General features: G+C 37.2%; 1 protein-coding gene and 2 long non-coding RNA genes across 3 annotated transcripts; 2 read left to right on the forward strand and 1 right to left on the reverse strand.

The window, feature by feature from the left end:
• Positions 1-550: 550 nt before the first annotated feature.
• On the reverse strand, positions 551-1748 carry LOC126876501 (uncharacterized). Its single transcript, XR_007694239.1, has 3 exons — positions 1468-1748; positions 684-1330; positions 551-585 (listed from the first exon to the last, which is right to left on the reverse strand). It is a non-coding gene; the product is annotated as an uncharacterized LOC126876501 (long non-coding RNA).
• An 11214-nt stretch (positions 1749-12962) lies between these two features.
• On the forward strand, positions 12963-13436 carry LOC126876495 (uncharacterized). Its single transcript, XR_007694231.1, has 2 exons — positions 12963-13060; positions 13148-13436. It is a non-coding gene; the product is annotated as an uncharacterized LOC126876495 (long non-coding RNA).
• A 443-nt stretch (positions 13437-13879) lies between these two features.
• On the forward strand, positions 13880-15571 carry LOC126876491 (omega-amidase NIT2-like). Its single transcript, XM_050639355.1, has 4 exons — positions 13880-14042; positions 14428-14596; positions 14827-15060; positions 15212-15571. The coding sequence occupies exons 1-4, from the start codon at positions 13959-13961 to the stop codon at positions 15301-15303; spliced, it is 579 nt and encodes a 192-aa protein (XP_050495312.1). The 5' UTR covers positions 13880-13958; the 3' UTR covers positions 15304-15571.
• The last annotated feature ends 5532 nt before the right edge of the window (positions 15572-21103 follow it).

Raw genomic sequence — 21103 nt, forward strand, 5'->3', positions numbered from 1 at the left:
CATAATTCCCCGCTCACGCAGTGTCAATCAGCTCACGACCGCAAACGATACTGCTAATTTCCAGCGACCACGAACGATTTCACCGTAATTGCCGGTGTGAAATTTACCAATACGTGCTCGAATTGGTCAATAATGGATAGAGCGCTCTTGCACACACTAATCTACCAACAAATAATATTGACTCAATTGAACAACAGCGCCTAGATTAACGGACAAACCGCATGTTCCAAACAGATTTACAATCACGGCAGAAAATACATGCCGTTATAGATGTTTCCTGGTCAAGACTAATTTCCACGCGTTAAGAACATTGTAACCGGAATCTAGGAAGAACTAGCACTTCCTGGAATAATACTATTGTGTCCTCGATGAATGTCTCTCCGCAATGCCCTCGAGTGAGTTGTTTTTGTCTTTGGTCGTACGACGTCCGGGATGAGAATTCGGGGAACGGTTTTGCGCTGCTTTAATACTCGCACAACCATCCATCCATGGGACTGCATCTTTTTAGGAGGACCAGTGATTAATCTTTTCCCTTTAATCTTTAATTTTCATCTCTAATTTCTCATGAGGCTAAGATTCCTGCATCTTTTATCATAATAATTTATTAATACTATTAATAAATTGAGACAATTTTACACGTCGTATTTTGCGTTATAAGATGACTTGTAATTTGTAAAATTTACCTGTAAAATTCCTTTGTTTGTTTTACCGAAGCAATAGTTGGCATTTCTATACGACAATAAGAATTTGTTAATACTAATAATTTGTAAGGTTATCATGTTATCATTCTTCTAATGGATAGTATATTATTGAAACTTTTTTTAATATTGAAACGCGATATTTTTTTGGAGAAGAAGTGCATAGTAGTAAAGAGTTGAATTCTACGGACGTAAAAAGTGGACATAACATTTTCTGTACATGGAGTCGCCTGGCCTAAACATTTTATGATTTCCGGGCAAAAAACAGACGAATCCAGCGCTGATTTTAAAGCAGCTTCATCCAAATAAGCCACAATAAGAAATTCCCACGAAACAGTTGCGTTCATCCCCTTTCGAGGTCGCCGACCTCTTTGAATGCGTTTCAAGTGCGTCGTACCAATGAAACTTCGAGTTCTAGACTAATTTCTCGGCCTTTTGCGTTAAATTTAACCTTCCGCGTTAGTGTATTTCGGACGAGCTCCTATTTTACGCTTTCGTCGACTTCACCAACGTAACACGCAGCATCCGCAAGTAAAACTGTCTCTTAAATTTGATGTGACACCGATACACGACGAGAAGAATCACAATGCCATTTTTATTCCACTTCGTTAATTTTTCGTCGTAAGGTTTAGCTGTAAATAGGATTAAAAAAATTTAGATTAACGAGGAATTTAAAATTGATCTGTTAAATCAACAATTTCCATTAGTTGTCGATAGATTTTATAAACCTCAGATTACTGAGAAATTATACACATTGCAAAATATTTACCATTGGTTACCCACGCTACACGTAAATTTGATCAATCTACCAATGCACTAACACTGCAATAAATTTCTATTGCAACATTCCACGCTCCTTTGCCGCACCTTAAACTCCTCGCTAGATTTATTCCACCTTAAAGTGTCACATAACTCCTACGACACCGATATCAAATCTTAAACTCCACCAAATTCCAGAGAAACTTGATTTCGTCGAGAGTAAGAGATTAAACTTAAAAAGCAATTTATTTCATCTTTAAACTATCCCAAACTTCTTAAATATAATTTATATATATATATATATATATATATATATATATATATATATATATATATATATATATATATATATATATATATATATATATATATATATATATATATATAAAATATTATACACTTATTGTGTGCATTATATATTTCAAGAACTTTGCAATAAAAAATAAAACTTATTACATTTAAGATATGGTTATATCGCACAGGCTCGAATATGATAAAGAGGTTAAATAAATGTCTCGAATCTCCGCAACAAACTCACACAAACCGCCTAAAACACGTATACACAATGTGCATTCACTACGAACTCGACTCCCATTCCCTGCCAAAATCACAGGCATGCAGAGTCAATTTCACTGCTCGAGCTAGTTGAATAGGGAAGAAGGTCGAGAGCTGGAGTTAAGGAGCATAGTTGGTAAAGAATCGCGTGCCGCCGCGCCATTAAGATCAAGCCCACGATCTCAACAATAAATATTAGACGGTTCTCTGACCTGCATTTCGCGTGCGACTCGGAACGATTCAAAAACGCGTAAATTTCCCATGAGTCGAATCAAACGTTCGCGATTTATCGCATTTAGGTTATATCGATATTGTCCACGAGTGGAGGCATTCAAACACAGATTGCTTTGTGTCACTCTATCGTAACTGCCCGTAATACATGATAATTTAATTTCGAATTCTTTCGAATATATGCACGTAACGAAAAATTTGTATTGGTTCGTCAATTGCAGACCAACCAGTTGTTAGCCAGTGAAAATAATGTAGATAATAATAGTGAAGAATTAGCTCGAGCAGAGTAAACAAACAAGGCGCCTTGATAAAAGGCACAATGTGGGTCCGCAAAGTGGTGGGATTTCGGCGCATGCGCATTGTTTCGCATCAACTTACAATTAGACATGCACGAAAGCTTCATTTCTGCCGCATACATACTTGGATTCGCGTGCATGAAATTCACAAAGTAGGTTATTGCTTGAAAAACAGCTTTAATCGAGCGAAGCTTTTAACCAGACTGAAATCAAGTCTTGGTTTCTTTAGAAATTCAGATGGAATAAGAGAAACCTATTTTATCTAGGTTAGGCTAGGATAAAGGTTAGGCTGCATCGGTTGGCTTATATGACTTTCCGGTGACTTTGAAGGGTAATACGGCGCCGGCGGTCGAGAAGGTAACTTCTCTATTGAACGAGATCTCGTTGATCTCGTCTAAGCAGGAAGAGTCTGTCGGCCCTTTGATTTTATACGAGTCTTTCCATTCACGATCGTGCGAGCTGACTACAGGCGACGACACGGACCCCCGACAAAACTGTCTGAGCCTATTCAAGGCGACGTCAAATAGTTTCACTCGGAGAGATGAATGGAGATAAGAATCACCGGAGCGTCTCTGCGCTTCGATGACAATGATATTTGGTCAATCCTCTTCTTGTTTCTCGTTTTGAAAGAAGGTTGTAAAAAAGAGTGCTACTAGATCGTCTAGGGAAATCACACGGTATATATTGCGTAATGCTATTGATTTATCAAAAATAACAAGAGGTTAAGGAGCTTTGGGGAGGTTGATTCAATTTTTTATAACCTGACATCTCTTTGAACAAATGTCTTAAGAAACGCTTGAATAAAATGTTAAAAAAAATAATAATTATGAAATCTTTTCCTGTATTTTTAGACAATAAGATTTACTATATCCTACGCCATAATAAGAATCAATTTGCTATGAACTGGTATCTCGGAAATTGTAAGAATTCAGAAAATATAAGGAGGCCGGAAGAGGTAAATGAAATCCACAGAAACATTGACCCAACCTCAGCCCAGTTAGCCAACAAACTAAAATATCTCGCTGCCTTTTCTATATTTACGACCAGAACGTGGTCATTAATTGAGTCTAGCGACTGCACCGTAGACGAGTCACTGACCGATGTTGCTTTAATGGATATGCGGAAAATCACGTGTTCCAGGTTCCAGGGATGTAGTTGTTTTCATTTCCGGAGAATACGGTCGACTCGCGTGTGTATACCAATCTATCTGAGGATAGGTGTTCCTTAGAATTACCAACTATATTACTTTCAACCTTGTGATTAAAATTTTTAAACGTCACTTAATAGCAATTCAGTCGAGTAAGCACAAACTTTCAAATGTCCTAATTTTCAAATCTTTATATTTTTTAATCTCAAAGATATTTTATTATTTGCCGTAGATCAAGCTTCGTGTTACCGGTACTGTAACATTACAATCCTACGAGAAGCAGAAAATAGTGAAAAAATCTGACCTAATAGATAGTAGTCAATATTCCTTTGACGCGTCTTATGCGAACCGCAGTTAGAGGAAATGCAAATAAGCTCTTGCGAAACGGTTTGCCGCACGACAAGCCTGCGAACAACGCCCAATGCAAGTTCGGTGGGAGTTACAGGAAGAGGGACGTCTAAAATCAACTAGGAATCCCTATTCAATCGTCTAATTTTCGATTCCGGCATCGAACTTCCCGAAGAAAATTAAATACAATTCCGACTCGAGATTTAATTTCAGTCTCGTAGCTAATGCAATCTAATCGCGTTTGCAAGGCTACGCTTCCGGTCAGAAGCCACGCGCTTCGATCGCGTACTTTCCGCATCGGAAGCGTACGCTTCGGTACGAACCGCGTCGATTTTCAAAGGAATCATTGGACACCGGAAGAAGAAGAAGGAGGAAGAATAAAAGCACGTAAACCGGCAGGAGGTCAATCGAGACAAAATCGATATCGTTGAAAGCCGAAAAAAGACCCGAATTTAGGCTACAGTACATATTCGAATTGAATATATTCAAGGTTTAGATTTTCTTCTCCTGAAAATTATAAACATAAATGAGTCGACAAGCGATCTTGAAAAGCGTCTGTTCCATCTAGATTATGTAAATTGCGTGAATTACCGTTAGCCATAATTCATAATTTATCGAAAAAGCGCGCTTCTTCTCAACTACGCTTTCCCCTACCAGCACCGACATTATCGGCAGATCGATAAGTATCAAAATACCACAAAGATATTAATCTCATCTTTCTTCTAACCGCGAAAAAATGCCGCGCAAATGATAAAACAACAGATCAGCCAGAAACATCGAATTCTCCACGCTTCCGACTGCAAGAAGAAAAACAAAGTTATTTGTGTATGATGGAAACGTCTCTGGACGATGCTCTTAAGCGGTCGAGTGCGCGCGAGAATAGCATCGCGGATCGGCATTTCCACGGTGAGGATTGTAAAACGGTTACGCAGATGATGGATCATACGCATGGACCGTAGAGACTATCGTGAATGATGGATCAGACACACATACGCGTTCTTCGCTCTTCCGATATTTTTCGTAACAACTGCTGCGATCTCGTCATTGGAAACGATCTCGGGAAATTCAATCGAATATCGAGGAAATTTATAGAAAGCTACAGCTGTGTTCGAGCATTATTCTAGAGAAAAGTGATTAACTCTATGAGACTAACGATACAATACGTCTCAAGATAACTTTTAGGAAAATGATTGTAAAATTCTTTAAAATTCTTTCGACACTTTTCGGTATATTCTTGTCATTGATTCTGAAAGTATTTGATTAATTTGCTGGTTAATAGGAAGTTGGTTAAAACCGAAGTTAGTTAAAGAAATAAGTAAACACGAAACCCGTGGATACTCTAGACATATGATTCTACCTGCACGCGACAAAAATATTCATGATCTGAACAAGGAAAGAAGTGTTGTTAGATTCGCGTCATGCTGCAAATGAAAGATTTACAGCTCGAACCCAATTATCTGTTACATTACATTCTCGGGCACGTGTAGGCTGAACGTCATGATATATGAACACAAGTATAGAAAGAACAACATGGATATTTCGCGCGAAGAAAACGAAGCTTCACATATACAGTGTATAACCACTCGACAGTATTTGCTCACGAAAAATACGAGTTGTTAAAGTCTAACAAAAATTACGTATACAGTGGCAAAGAAGAAAACTGTTATGCCGTTTACTCTTATTTCTAATTGACAGAAAGTCGTCAACGAACAAAGAGCGCTTTTTCTTATCCTCTGTACCTTCGCGAAGCAATCACAGAAATTCTCCAAAATGCTTCGTGTCGACTAAACAAAGAAAAAAAAAAAATGACAGCTGCTAAGAGCAAACTACCTCCGGAATTTTCTTCGTTTCTAAGTGAACCAGGAAGAAAGAAGGGAAGGGTTAATGACGCCGAAACTGAAGAGTGGCCACGGATCGTTTGAAAGGGGCCACGACAACCGTTACGATTCAGTCGCACCTGTTCCTCTTCCTAGGTTACCACGCCGAACCATTGCGCGCTTTTACGAGCGTTCCCGCGATAGTTTCCTGGCACTTGCTCGCCCTTTCATCGAAGGGTCGATCGGTTAATTTAAACTCTCGAAGGCTTTGTCCAGTCGGTAACATCGATAAGCTTAAGTCGAAATACGGATTTCTCGTAAATTCAGAATTTTATTGCCACCAGGATGTATATGGAGGCGACAGATGAAGAACACGATGTAAATTAGATTTCTTGCTTTTATAGAGAAGCAATTTTTAAATTGAACACCAGTCGTCGATCGGTTCTGTAGATCGTTTTTAATAACAAAATAAATTTGGTTAGTCCATAAAGGTTTGTTCGTGTGAATCTTCCCATAGATCATCCGTAACGTAAATACCGCTATAACCGGCTGCAGATACATTTTCCTTGAACATGTGGCGGCACTTGACAGTAAACTTCCCAACAGTTTACGTCGCGTGACGCACGACACAAAGACCCTATACCTGCGGACAAGATGATTGCCAGATGTCGATACATTCGTACCGAATATTTCCAGCTAGCCAAGGGACCGCTATAAATCTTAGGATTTATTTTAGCTAAGGTCCTCCAAAGAGACAAACAGTCTTTGTTTATCAGTCTCGAAGTCGACCACCTACCACGGGGACACACGAGAAATCTGCTATCTCTCACGTACGACGCTGCCCGCTAGCAACACCCTCTCAAAGCTTTTCTCAACGAATCCGATGCCTTCGCATCCTTAGACACATCCCAACGAGTCTTCCTCCGCAGCAGCATCGCGACAAAAATGTCAGTCTATTACCGCGAGTTACCGCAGTATATCACGATCGTTATACTTACACGGTTCGAGCCGAATAATTATCTAAGCTCTCGACATCTCGTGCAATCATTGTCCGCACTCGCAGCGTATCTCGAATCGTAGCTATCCAAGCTCTATCTTATAACCGCGCATTCGCGAACCGAATACAATCGCGAATCCTGTATCAAGTGTACTCATTGACATTAGAGTGAATAAACATTTATCGTTCAAGAAATCTGAGAAATCTGAGTCGAAAGAGAACACAGCTAAGTGTCCCTTACCCTTTAGGGAGAAGAAAATCCCACGCACCTAACCCCAACCCGAATACTAGCCTCACAGCCTCACGACTAGTTGTTCATTCCGAATTAACTAGCTCGATGATGGCCCAGCAACCGCGACCAGGCTCTCCGGAGCAGACTCGCAGCTACCCCGTGCTACCCCCCCCCCCCCGTGGCAGAAGTGTAGCAGAACTCTCCGCACTAACGACGCTAACACTACAAAGAAAAGGAAAATAGAAACAGCAACGCAAATAAACACACACAACAGGTTCGCCGTATTGGAATCCTCAAACGACGCCATGGAAATCGTAGAACCGCCACCAAACCAACACTCACAGAGAATCCCCCCTCCCCCATCAATATTTGTGGACGACGTCATTGACATACAGACAATGATCAAGTCCCTAGAGAGAGATATCAGCAAGGAGGAATATAACCTTAAGATAAGCAACAACAAAGTAAAAATACTACCGACGAACCCAGAAGCTTACAGAAAACTCACCAAGACACTCAGGACCCTGAACGCCAACTTCCACACCTACCAGCTCAAACAGGAAAGGCCTTTCCGGGTGGTCCTACGAAACATACACCACTCAGCAGACATAGACGAACTAAAATACGAACTCTCAAAACTCGGCCACGAAGTCATCAACGTAAGTAATATAAGGCATAGAGTCTCGAAAGACCCGTTATCCTTATTCTTCCTAGACATTAAACAAAAGCCGAACAATAAGGAAATCTACAACATCAGTCGCCTAATGAACGCGATAGTAAAGATCGAACCACCGCTCGTGAAAAAAGAAATAGTGCAGTGCAAAAGGTGCCAAAGGTACGGTCATACGCAGAAATACTGCAACCATACTTTCCGCTGCGTTAAATGCGCAGGCACTCACTCCACTGACCAGTGCGCCAAATCACCGGAAACCCCAGCGAAATGCATCCACTGCCAAGGGGACCACCCTGCCAACTACAAAGGCTGCCCAGCATATAAAACACTATACACGAACAGGTACCCTAAGCTCAGAGCAAAAGAGGTATCCAACCAAACACCCAGCCCGCCGAAATTCACGACTACCCCAACCCCCTCAACCAACCAAACACCCAGTCCTACCATCTCCAAATTCATCTCCACCTCAACCTCCTATGCCCAAGCAGTACAAGGCATCCAAAATAACCCGAACAGCCAAAGGAACCTTCCCCAAAACAGTGTCCCCAACCCACCTAACACAGACAACTCCTCAAGGCTTGAAAAGCTAATAGAGAAACAATCGGAGCAAATAAATCACTTGCTATCGCTACTAACACTCATCGTGGAAAAATTAGCACGCCCCGACTCAAAATAAAACCAAGGCGCATAGCACTCTGGAACGCCAACGGTCTAGCGCAACACAAACTTGAACTAGAACTCTTCTTAAAACACCAGCAAATCGACGTAATGCTCGTATCGGAAACCCACTTCACCGACAAGAGCTACCTGAAAATAAATGGTTACAAATTCTACCATACCCAACACCCCAGCGGAAAGGCCCACGGTGGCACCGGAATAATAATCAAAGCAAGTATTAAGCACTACAAACTTCCATCATTCCAGAAAGACTACCTCCAAGCAACAAACGTAGCAATAGAAGACTGTCATGGCTCAATCACCACCTCAGCAGTATACTGCCCTCCCAGACACTCCATCGCCAAAGAAGACTTTGATAACTTCCTGGACACCCTGGGCAATAGATTCATAGTTGGAGGAGACTATAACGCCAAGCACATCCAATGGGGCAGCAGACTGGTTACAGCAAGAGGCAAAAACCTCTTAAACAGCATAATAAACAACAACCTCAACTACCTCACCACATACGAACCCACATACTGGCCCACTGACACCAACAAAATACCCGACCTTCTCGACTTCTTCATAACTAAAAATATCCCATCAAGACACGTCCAGATCAACTCCTCGGCTGATCTCTCCTCTGATCATTCTCCCGTGATAGCAACAGTCAGTTCAACAATCATCGAGAATACACCTAATGGCTCCATTCACAACCAACACACCAACTGGCAGCTCTTCAGAGAAGTCTTTACACACTCGACCTCAGAGCCTTCACCCCACTAAAAACAAAGGAAGATATCGAAGCAGCCACGGAATACTTAAACACGAGCATAATAAACGCAATCCGCCTCTCCACACCGACAAAGCCATCTAACAGCAAACAAGAATATCCCCAATACATACTAAAAAAAAAATAGCAGAAAAACGTAGACTAAGAAGAGTATGGCAGACCCATAGAACACCGGAGGACAAACGCAAACTTAACAACGCAACTAGAAAGCTATCCAGAACCTTAAGAAACTATAAAAACGACTGTTTCCATAAATACCTCGCCAGCTTATCCCCCACAGCCGACGCCAACTACTCACTATGGAAGGCCTCCAGGAAACTCACACGCCCCCCACAAATAATCCCACCTATCCGCCGTCCGCAAGGTGGATGGGCGCGAAGCCCTATAGAAAAAGCCGACCTGTTTGCAAAACACTTGTCAAAAGTATTCAAACCCCATTCCCCCAAAGCCGCCGCGGACGTTACTGAATACCTGCACACCCCCTTCCAAATGTCCCCTCCTATCGAACCCTTCTCCTCTGCAGAGACTATAGAAACAATCAGTCGCCTAAACCCCAAGAAAGCAGCAGGACACGACCTAATAGGCAATAGAGCAATCAAGGAACTTCCCACAAAAGGGATAGCACTCATCACATCGATTTTTAATGCTATCCTTCGCCTGGAACACTATCCTAAGGCTTGGAAAATCTCATTGATTACCCTCATCCCTAAACCCGGTAAACCGATATACGAAACCTGCTCCTATCGCCCAATCAGTCTTTTACCTACCCTGTCCAAACTATTCGAGAAGATGCTCACGAACCGACTCCTTCCAATCCTAGAGAACTTGAAAACACTCCCAGATCACCAATTCGGCTTCCGAAAACATCATTCTACAGTAGAGCAAATCCACCGCTTAACTCATACGATCAGCCAAACACTCGAAAAGAAAAAATATTGCTCAGCGGTTTTCCCAGACATCCAACAGGCATTCGATAAAGTATGGCATGAAGGGCTACTATACAAACTTAAAAAGATCCTACCCCACCCCTACTACTCCATCCTAAAATCTTACCTAACCAATAGACAATTCATGGTTAAATGCCTAGACGCCACTTCCGCAACATTCCCAATAGAAGCCGGCATACCCCAAGGTAGTGTCCTCGGACCCCTACTGTACTCCATCTACACTGCCGACCTACCTATATCAAACGATATAACAATAGCGACATTTGCAGACGACACAGCGCTATTGGCTACCCACGCAGACCCGGTAATAGCCTCATCCACTCTCCAGCGAAGTCTCGACTCCATGGAAAAGTGGTTTCACAAATGGGGCTTCAAAGTCAACGAAAAGAAATCCTCACATGTAACCTTCACGCTCCGAAAACAAACCTGCCCCCAGGTCACCATCAACAATGCAACAGTTCCTAGCAGGGACACAGTCCGATACCTGGGCATGACCCTGGACAGGAGACTAACGTGGAAGACACACATCTCAGATAAAAGGAAGCAACTAAAGGACAAACTAAAAAAACTCTATTGGCTCACGGGCCGACGCTCCAAACTAAATATACAGAATAAAATTACCCTCTACAAGACCGTAATAAAACCTGTCTGGACCTACGGAATCCAACTATGGGGAACAGCAAGTAACTCCAACATTGAAATACTCCAACGCTTTCAATCGAAAACGCTAAGATCCCTAATTGACGCACCTTGGTATGTAACCAATGAAACAATACACCGCGACCTCAAGATACCCACCGTCAAAGAGGAAATAGCAAAATATAGCGACAGATATAGCAAAAGAATCAACAAACACCGAAACCCCCTAATCACTGGACTACTCGATACGACGGACCAGATTCGCAGGCTGAAGAGGCACTACCCGCTAGACCTAAACGTTAGATTCATTTAATTATCCAAATTAAGCATATGCACTTACTTATATTACTTATAAATTATACCTATCTATAATAAGTATTAACTTATTGTAAATAAACAGCCATGTCACTGCGCCACGCCAGAAAAATTACTGAAAATTCTCAACGCGAGAATTGATTGTAATCTCAACAAATAAATAAAAAAAAAAATACAATAACACATTTCATTTTAAATTAAAACGAGAATAAATACTATTGTGTATAAATTTAATAGAACGACACACGTGATTTGTAGTCAACACTGTGACAGTTTGTGCAATTACCTTTTAATCGAGTGGAAACGAGAGCATTTTCAAATTTCTATTAACCAACGGTATTATCAATCAATTTTAACAATGATTGAAGGTTGCAAAATTAAATATAAAATGATTTATTAATAGCATACGTAGTGTTAAATTTGCAAACAAGCAGCGTATCTTTTAAGAATAATAAAGACACCAGAAAATAAAGATAATATTCTAATTACATTGCAAATTAATGAATAATTTAAGAAATGTATTTTTGTTATATTAATGTATCACAGATTCTAGGTAAAGTATTAATTTAATTTACTTATTACTTAGGAGATTGTATTTGAAATATAATTACAATTTGTAAGGTGTAATCAGCACACCTTTAAGCTAGTAGATATTTGGTAGCAGTTCTCAAGTCTTTGTGCAATATAGCACAATTGAGTTTAACCGAGTTTAATCCCTTTGACCAGCCAGCTTCCAATTTCATTTATGGCATAATCTCCTGACAATTTCATGCCCTTCAGAAGAAACACAATGTCCTATTATCGTTTTGTGATCGTTGAATATGATCCGTTTTCTGTTGTTTTTAGATTCAAGTGACGAAAACTTATGAAATGATATTTTAAGTTTAAACTGATCAATTAATTTAATTAATTGATTTATTGTAGCAACAATGGTAAATTGTTTAAATAGAGAAAGAAATTTACAACGAAAAATGTATGAATGTAATATTTGAAATCTAAAATGATAAATTATTGTGCGATAATAATAAAACTCGCAATGTCAGCACATGGTCTCATTAGAACGTGTTTAACGAGCGTAGCGTAAGCGTGAAAATGAAAACGTTGAGGCTCTCGTGGTGTAAAAAGGCTAAATTCCTCATAAAAATACAGGAAATGAGAGGGAACGTTCGCCCTTGAACACATAAAACCAAAAAAAAAAAAAAAAAATAGAAAAGGAAAAAAACCACAAATTTTAGTGAAGCTATTTTACTGAAACTTATATCATTTTAACAGCTATATATAAAACGTTGAATTATTTCCTTTCGCGCAGAGCAATTTTACTTCAAATTTCTAGCTTCAGAATGATAATTACGTATTTGTAATTATCAACAAGCTTTAAAAATATGGAATATTCAGCCAGATGAAATATAGGTAAAGTATTTAGAAGAAAAAAGATTGAAATGTTTTATGTAAAACGATTAAATTAAGTGGTTGAGTTTGAAAATTTGACTCGGTTTAATAATTCAATGGAAAAAATATTCGCCCTATGAAAAAAAATTCATGTTCCTGTCGATATATCGGCGAGGTGCTCCTCTACTTTCGACTGCTCTGCAATTCAAATGCAATACTCGAATATACATGGCGAAAGAAATGGAAATTGAGGAATTTAAGGGAACCAATTACTCTCGCGTCGACGTAACTTCAAAATGTTTCACGTGTCGGTGTTTGCGAAATGAAGTTCGTCGTTATCCGATTAACACGCTTGCAGATGCGTTCTTTTTGTTGCAAAGTAAATGGACAAATTGTGAACAAATAATGTTTACAATTACATCAAAATTAATGTCCTAAACTTTACCAAGAATTATTAAAAATCCCTGCGTATTGCTTACGTAATGTTGATATTGAGTAGTACCATACATAACCTCAACATTATGATACTTACAAACATCGCTAAACAAGTAGTGCGAACGATGTCGAGTAAGTATTCACTATGTAAAAAGTATTTATAGATAAAAAGTATGGGAAATATATAACCGAATGTATTTAACTTTTCCAACATTTTAGCATTTCGCTTGGCGTTGGTACAACTTGAAGTAAATGAAGTAAAACGCAAAAATGTAGAGCGGGCAGTTTCCTACATTTCTAGCGCAAAAGAGCGCAATGCTGATATTATAGCTCTTCCTGAATGCTTTAATTCACCATATGGAATACGTAATAATTTGTTTTTTTTTTCAATAATTTACCATGTGTGTAACAACTATATAGAAAAAAGTAAAAGTAGACAAATTACCTTACCGTTTATACTTCCATAAAGATTGTGAATTGAGTCGAGAATATAGGATTTCCCCATTTTCATGATTATCGTGATTTTTGTATAAATATATTTTTTAAGATACTAATAATTAGGTACTTATAAATTGGTATTATCAATTATTTTGCATTTATAATTCCGCCTCTAGTATAAGTGTTAATTGAAAACTAACTTTATGTTTCAAAAAGTACTAGCAAAGTCGTAGAGTAACAAGCCACTGATGCTAACACAAATAGCATTGTCGTAATTAAATATTTCTAAATATTCATTTTTCGTTTTGAACCTGTAGAAACAATTTATTATATATACTGTTAGCTAAGTAATTGCATATTTAATTAAGTCGAGATATAAAACTTAGTTATTTTAATAATTTAAAAAATAAAAAACTGACAAAAATTTCAATTTAATTTATGGTTGGAACAAAAGACAGTTATTTTTCATTAATTGAAATATTGCAATGCAGAGTACTTTCGAAAATACGCCGAGAGTATTCCTGATGGTGAAACGAGCGTTGCTTTATCGAATGCAGCTAAAGAAAACAACATCTATGTAGTTGGTGGTACGATGCCTGAAATAGAGGGCGATAAATTGTACAATACCTGTACTATTTGGGGTCCCGATGGAACTTTGATAGCAAAACACCGAAAGGTAAGTAATATATTCCTTTATGGCTTTGAATTTGAAAATATTGGGGTGAAGAAAGTGACTCTATCTAGGAATAATTTAGGAATATACATATGTACATACGTATACTATAACCAATTCTATAATTTACGGTTTATAAAATACGTTATGATACGGAAAACGCCCATTTTTGTTGTAATGTGTAATATAAATTTTTCACATACGAAAATACTTATTTTTTCTCCTTTTTAAACATTATTAAATGATAAGATTTTTTAATAAAAGAAAGTGATAAAAACGCTGTCAGTTATTAAATAAAAAATAATTAAAGTTTAGGAGTTGGTAACTTTGATATTAAATTACAAAAGTTGCAGCAATAGAATTAGCGACTACATTTTTATGTTATTAGGTACATCTATTCGACATCGACATTCCTAATAAGATTACTTTTCGAGAGAGTGATTCACTCAGTCCTGGTAACTCCCTAACGACGTTCGATGTGAAGGGCTGCAAAATAGGTATTGGCATATGCTATGATATTAGATTCGAGGAAATGGCACGCATTTATCGGAACAAAGGTACAGTAACTTAATCGATCAATACTTAACTAGCAAAAAATTAAATATCTGTATAAAAAGAAGCTTAATTTAAAAAACCAGTATATTTGCTGAAAATGAAACAAATAAAAGAATTAAAAGCACAATAAGAGGACTGTCCTCGCATATTCAGAAATGATGGAATGTGAACCGTGCAACTACGAAGTTAATTGGTATTCGGTGGCTTCATATTTCCTGCTTCTCTGGGTTAGGTTGCCAAATGCTGATATATCCAGCGGCATTCAATATGACCACTGGACCACTGCACTGGTCATTACTTCAGCGTTCCAGAGCGAATGATAATCAATTATACGTTGCTTGCATATCACCGGCTCGTGTTCCTTCAGCAAGTTACGTCGCATGGGGACATACACAGTTGACCAATCCCTGGGGAAAGATTCTTTACGATTTGGAAACTCAAGAGAATATGGCAGTCACCGATATCGGTAATTTACAGCTTAAAATTAAAAGCGAGAGATCCATGATGTAATTAATTTTTAGTCTCGTTAATTTATCGATTTAGCCATCTTCCTCTGTATTTGTTGAATTTATTAGTAAGCATTACTTATTACTTCGTATGTTTCTTTTTTCTATCAGATCTAAAAGTTGTTGAGGAAGTAAGGGCTCAGATACCTACATTTTCTCAGAGACGTACAGATTTGTACGACACTGTCTGTAAGAAGGAGTAACTCTACACTAAAACAGAAAATGTTTTTTTATAATATTTCTACTACAATATCCTTTTTTTGCGAATTATTACTAATTTCTTATCATTTGTACTAAATGAATGACTCAATTAAGAAAACCAAAACGTTATAAATAATAATCTGTATATCTTGTGTATCAACATGTAATTGGATATTATAATAATATAGGAATGCTATAATAATATAGGATAATAATATAGGAGAATAGAATAATAATATATAATAATAATATGCTTTTAAACACCTTTAATATCGATCACATAAATTGTTATAATTCACAATGATTACGCATACATAAAAGACCCCTTGATAGTAAAATTTACGATCAAAAGGCAATTACGTATCGTTTAACAACATTTAATTTATAACACCTTTTAAACATTTAGACAGATTAACACATAACACTTCTTATATATAAACATCAATTCGAAGTTATCAGCTTGGAGAAATTGGTCGATTAATACCTGTAGATTGTCTGTCTCGATGAAAGACTTAAAGAGAGCAAAAACATGATAATGCCGCTAATATAATATTCCTTCTTTCTTGTACCTGTCTGCCTCTCAGGTCGTTTTACTAATTACAATAAGTAATTTCGTCTTCTTTGCGCTCTCTTTTAACGCATTCGAGACCGAAAGAAATTCATATCAGTCAGTAGGCAAGGGTATAGTATATATATTTTATATATAACTTATGTAGTAATGTATATATCATGTTAATTTCATATTTTTTTCAATATATTATTATTATATATATATATATATATATAATATATATATATGTAATAAATAATATAATATAATATAATATATATATATATATATATATATATATATATATATATATATATATATATATATATATATATATAACTGTACCTAATACATTATAGAATAACATAGTATATAATTTTATATTTTAAAAATATGAGGCATACTATTTAAGATTGTCATCGATTTAAAATCAAAGTATGAAAAGGATACCCTGGAGAGAGTAAAACACAGAATCATTCTAACTAAACATTCAGATCGTACCGACACCTAGGTATCGTTTTACAATTAAATCTCGGTCTCGAATGGATTAAAATGAAATACATACTTGCAGCTTCAACATCTTCAATATCGAGGAGATTCAAACTTTACAAATAAAAGCGGCCTGTTCCCCTTTCCACGACAGACTCTCATACCATATCCGCTCTTATCCAGGCTTTTACTTGAAACCAGCAATGCGTTCATTTACAATTTAAATTTACCCGGACCATCCACTGAATCGTCAGCCCTTTATAAATATATAATGAACCCAGAACATGTGCCTGTGCCCCTGGTATCGATGTTCGGCTTGTGATGTTCGTACCGGAACCTTCGCACAATTTCAATTTGTCACGCGTGAACATCGATTCTTCCAAGGGTCACAGCTTTATGCGGCTAAATCCTTTAGAACGATTAAAATGATACTAATGATATGGTATTTTTTACAAAGATTTAACATATCCATAAAATAGGAAGTTTCGTGCTCTCCTATTTTATATTAATTATAAATTAATAAGTTTTATATGTGTTATTTATAGATCTAATAAATTTTGTATTGGTTTACAGCAGGTGCTCCGGGTATAAACAGACGACAAACGAACAAATAGAAATTCAAACTATTGTCGTTGTTTAACTCGCATGGGACTATAAGCTCGAATTGGACTTAAACGTTACGATCGTCGAGAATAATTACTATATGTACCCTGTACGACGGGCAGAGAATCTTAAGTTATTAACGGCAATTCCTTTGTGCATAATTCAGGTTTATTAACAACCTGTAATGGATAATCATCGATGAACTCTTTTTGAATAAAGTTCACATTTATAAAGCAAACACTATAAAATACGACAGGACAATTGTAATCGATAAATAACATTTTATTAGGATATTATAAGAAGCTAAGATATCGAGGTACATTAAAATTGAGTCCGCTGCAACCCTCATGACATTTAAAATGCTACGCGTATATTGAGTAAAGTTGTTATATTAAATATAATCATATTAAATACAAGCTCGTCCGCTGGATTCCCAAATTATTTGGTTAAATACTTTGAATACGAGAATACCGAGTGTTAACAGTAGTAAATCCTCTATATGGTATGTTTACTTTGCTATCTTGAATAGGTAAATAACATTTCACTTTAACGCATTTAACCAATATTAACATTTAACATTTAACATTTAACCAATATTATACGCATATGCACATAATGTTACTGTTACATATAATGATATATACGTAGATATACACGTTAATTAAATCCTCTATATGGTATTTTTATATCAGTATCGTAAACATTGTAAACCGGAAATCTTTTATTACACACGTACATATACAGTCAATATTATTGTTACATATAGTGATACATACGTTGATCCACACATTAATTAAATCCTCTATATAGTATTTTTACTTTGCTATCTTGAATAGATAAATAATCTCGAATATAGACATACAGGTACACTTACGTTGATATACACCTTTGTACAAGGTGTCAAAAAATTTTTTATCACAGCGTTTTTTTAAGACGATTTTATAGCTTCGAAATTGATCTTGACACGATTTTCAATGTCAAATTATTTTTCTATTGCATCATGTGATACTCATTAGGAGGAACGAAACTTCTGTTTTCTTAGAAAAAATGTTTGAAATTTCATTAATTCCTAGATTGATTTTATTTATACTTTAAGGTCAGATATGACATCAAATAATGTCAATACTAATATCTAGTTATTTGTCAATTTACAGCATCTGAAAAACAAGACATCTTCGAGACAGCGTGGGTTTTCTTTCCAACTTTCTTAACTTTCAACAATAAAATTTTCGTCAAACGATACAATCTATCCAACAAAGTTCTTGTAGACAGCCAATCTCGTAAGAACATAGATCTTCTTCAAGTATTATTCTTCACAATGCTTCGTGTGGAATTTCTACTTGACGAGTTATTATTAAACGATTAAAAGCTTATTATTATACGATAATGTAATATCGTAGAATAGCTTTGATTGGAGATCGGCTGAAATTAGAAAACACCGTGTACGCCGTCTTTTTGTGGTTTGTTTACATCCAAGAGCGCCTAGTAACAGTGACGCGAGAAAAGATAAGCAGCGTCAAAACAGAAGTACGGTTTCATATTTCAAGGAGTGGCAATCGAGAGGCCAGAGTATGTGAGCCGAAAAGTGTGTGTGTGTGTGTGTGTGTGTGTGTGTGTGTGTGTGTGTGTGTGTGTGTGTGTGTGCGTGCGTGTGTGTGCGTGCAGGACCGAGCAGGAATGCATTGGCGAGGTTCAGAGTTGATCGAGACGTCGAAGCATAGAGTCGTTAGAATTGAGTTGCGAGTGTTGTCGAGTGTTAGAGTTGCTAGTGAGAGAGAGAGAGAGAGAGAGAGAGAGAGTTACCAAATAGTTGTCAAGTTATTTGATGTAAATACGAGCGTTGCATTTAGTTTTCCTGTTAATCAAACATCGTTTCTCTGTCTGTATTTTCTGTCTGTAATATCTGTATTTTCAATCCATTATTAATAAATTATAATTAATCGGACAAAATTACACCTTTAATATATTCCGATATTACAATAACTTACTTTTTTCTACGTCAATGGACACGAAAGACGTTGAGTGAGGAATTAGAACAAGTGTGGATCGTTGGAAACCACTATGCTGCGGTCTACCATTCGTTTTACCCTATATATACCACGGAACAAAGGATAATTTTCACCGGCTTGGCTATGGCTACTGGTGTGGATCCAAATATTCGGGCCATACTAGACGCTATGCAGAAGCAGAACGAAATCAAGTTAAGAAAACTGTTAAAGGAGACTATTAAAGTAGCGACTAGTCGGAGTTATCAGGGTAGTTTAGTTTCTAATAATTTGAACAAAAGCTTGGAGAAAACAGACGTTACTGTAGGAAATGAAGAAATGGTTTTGAAAGAATTTTCAAAAGAATTGCAGTCTAATGTAGAAAATTCTTATGAAAAGAAAGTATCAATTGACACCGCTTCACAGGATTATATTTTCATTAAAACAGACTTAATGTTTGATGTCAATAGCTCAACAGAATACCAGAAAGAGTCTGTGAAACGAAGGAAAGAAGATATTGCAGTATTGTATAATGATTTGTCACCATCTTCGTCACAAGATACTCAAAATTTACAAGAACGGTTCGACAAAAAAAGTAAAAGTTTAGGAGAAGCAGAAAAAGATCATAACAAGAAGGATAATATTTCAATGAGAAATATTTTGGACGGCGATACAAATAAAGAAAACCAAATTGAAACGAAGGAATTAGAAGCAGTTAGTAAATCAACTGCTGAAAATGATACAAAATCAATAGACAACGTTGAACAAAATATATCATTAGAATCCATACAAAAAGCAAGAGATAATGCTTACAATAATGAACATTTGCTTATAGAAGAAGACCAAATGATGACAGCGAAAAATGCGTGTGACACTACAGAATAAAAAACTTCAGCAGATCTTATGTCGAGAAATTTAGATGCTAATACACAAGAGAAGTCTTTAGAGAATAAAGATGACAAGAATCCATCTCCATCTATGTTAGATAGTAGTAAACGGAGCAGTCGTTATAATGTTGCTGCAAAGCCTGCTACTTCGCCAAAATTTGAAGAAATTGTTTATAATCAAACCAGACAATCAAACACAAATAAAATTTTGCGAAGCGCTTTAAAGACGAAATTAATCGAAGACAAGTCTGAAATAATTAATAAACAAAAGGCATCGGAAAATGTAGAAAATAAATTTGCCAAAGAAGAAAAAAGAGGTGTTAAACAAAAATCAATTTCAGATAGTGAAAACGAAACAACTGATAAGTTCGTCAACGAAGGGAAGTTCTTTTAACGAACACAGCTAGTGATAGCGATAGGTATAAATCTGTAGAAAATGATAATGCAGTAACGGGTGTAATAGCAACTGATGAAGCGAAACATAGAGGCAGACCTAGGAGATCGGATAAAGTCGAAGTTAAAGAAGATGAAAATACAAGTGTAAATTCCGACCAATTGCGGGGAGACGTAACCGCGAGGAGAGACGTCAACGGGGGTCGTACGATTATATCAATCGACACCACGAATTGATCGATCCCCTGATTTCCGTTGAGATAATAGGGGTGATTGAGTTTGTATAACACTGTGATTCACTGAATTATAAATTATATATTTCCAACACTTTACAGATTACACTGACGTAGAGAAATAAATAGTTAACAACTTGTCGCACGAAGATGTGATAGATATGTACGCTAGAGCAGGGCTCTTATAATGGAGATTAATGTATTAATGTACTTAGCACTATAATATATTTAGGAGAGAAGATGTATGTTCGACAACACCGAGAACCGACAAAAGATTTTCGTAAAGTATGCGACTCTCGCGCTATGTGTAGACTGCCGCGTTAGGCGTTAGTTTTTAGACTGACTGTCGCTCTTTTTCTAATACAGAAGAAAAGTTCGGTGTGGGTATGCCCCTGTGCCTAAAGAACGCGGATTCGTTGTCCCCACTTTCGTTAGGAAAAGTGAGGGTAACGAACCGCGGTGTCGATTGGTCATGACCTGCACTACTGCTCGAAGGGATGAGTAGGAAGTCTCCTACCATCGTGGTGGATAGATGACTGTGTGCGTGAGGAAAACATAGCTTGTTTTATTAGAGGGCTATTCGGATTTTCCTAATGGGTGCATACCCGTTTTCTCCGTGTTTTAAGTACGTCTAATAAACCCAAGGACCTCTCTAAAAACCG

Source organism: Bombus huntii, unplaced genomic scaffold (genome assembly GCF_024542735.1).
Source record: "Bombus huntii isolate Logan2020A unplaced genomic scaffold, iyBomHunt1.1 ctg00000077.1, whole genome shotgun sequence".
In the NCBI taxonomy this organism is placed as follows: domain Eukaryota; kingdom Metazoa; phylum Arthropoda; class Insecta; order Hymenoptera; family Apidae; genus Bombus; species Bombus huntii.

Excerpts from the sequence above, each read along its gene's own strand:
- LOC126876491 (XM_050639355.1), top strand. The coding sequence starts at position 13,959 with ATGCCTGAAATAGAGGGCGATAAATTGTACAATACCTGTACTATTTGG. Across the intron at positions 14,043-14,427 it reads TGATAGCAAAACACCGAAAG|GTACATCTATTCGACATCGA; the intron begins GTAAGTAATATA and ends TTATGTTATTAG. Across the intron at positions 15,061-15,211 it reads TATGGCAGTCACCGATATCG|ATCTAAAAGTTGTTGAGGAA; the intron begins GTAATTTACAGC and ends TTTTTCTATCAG.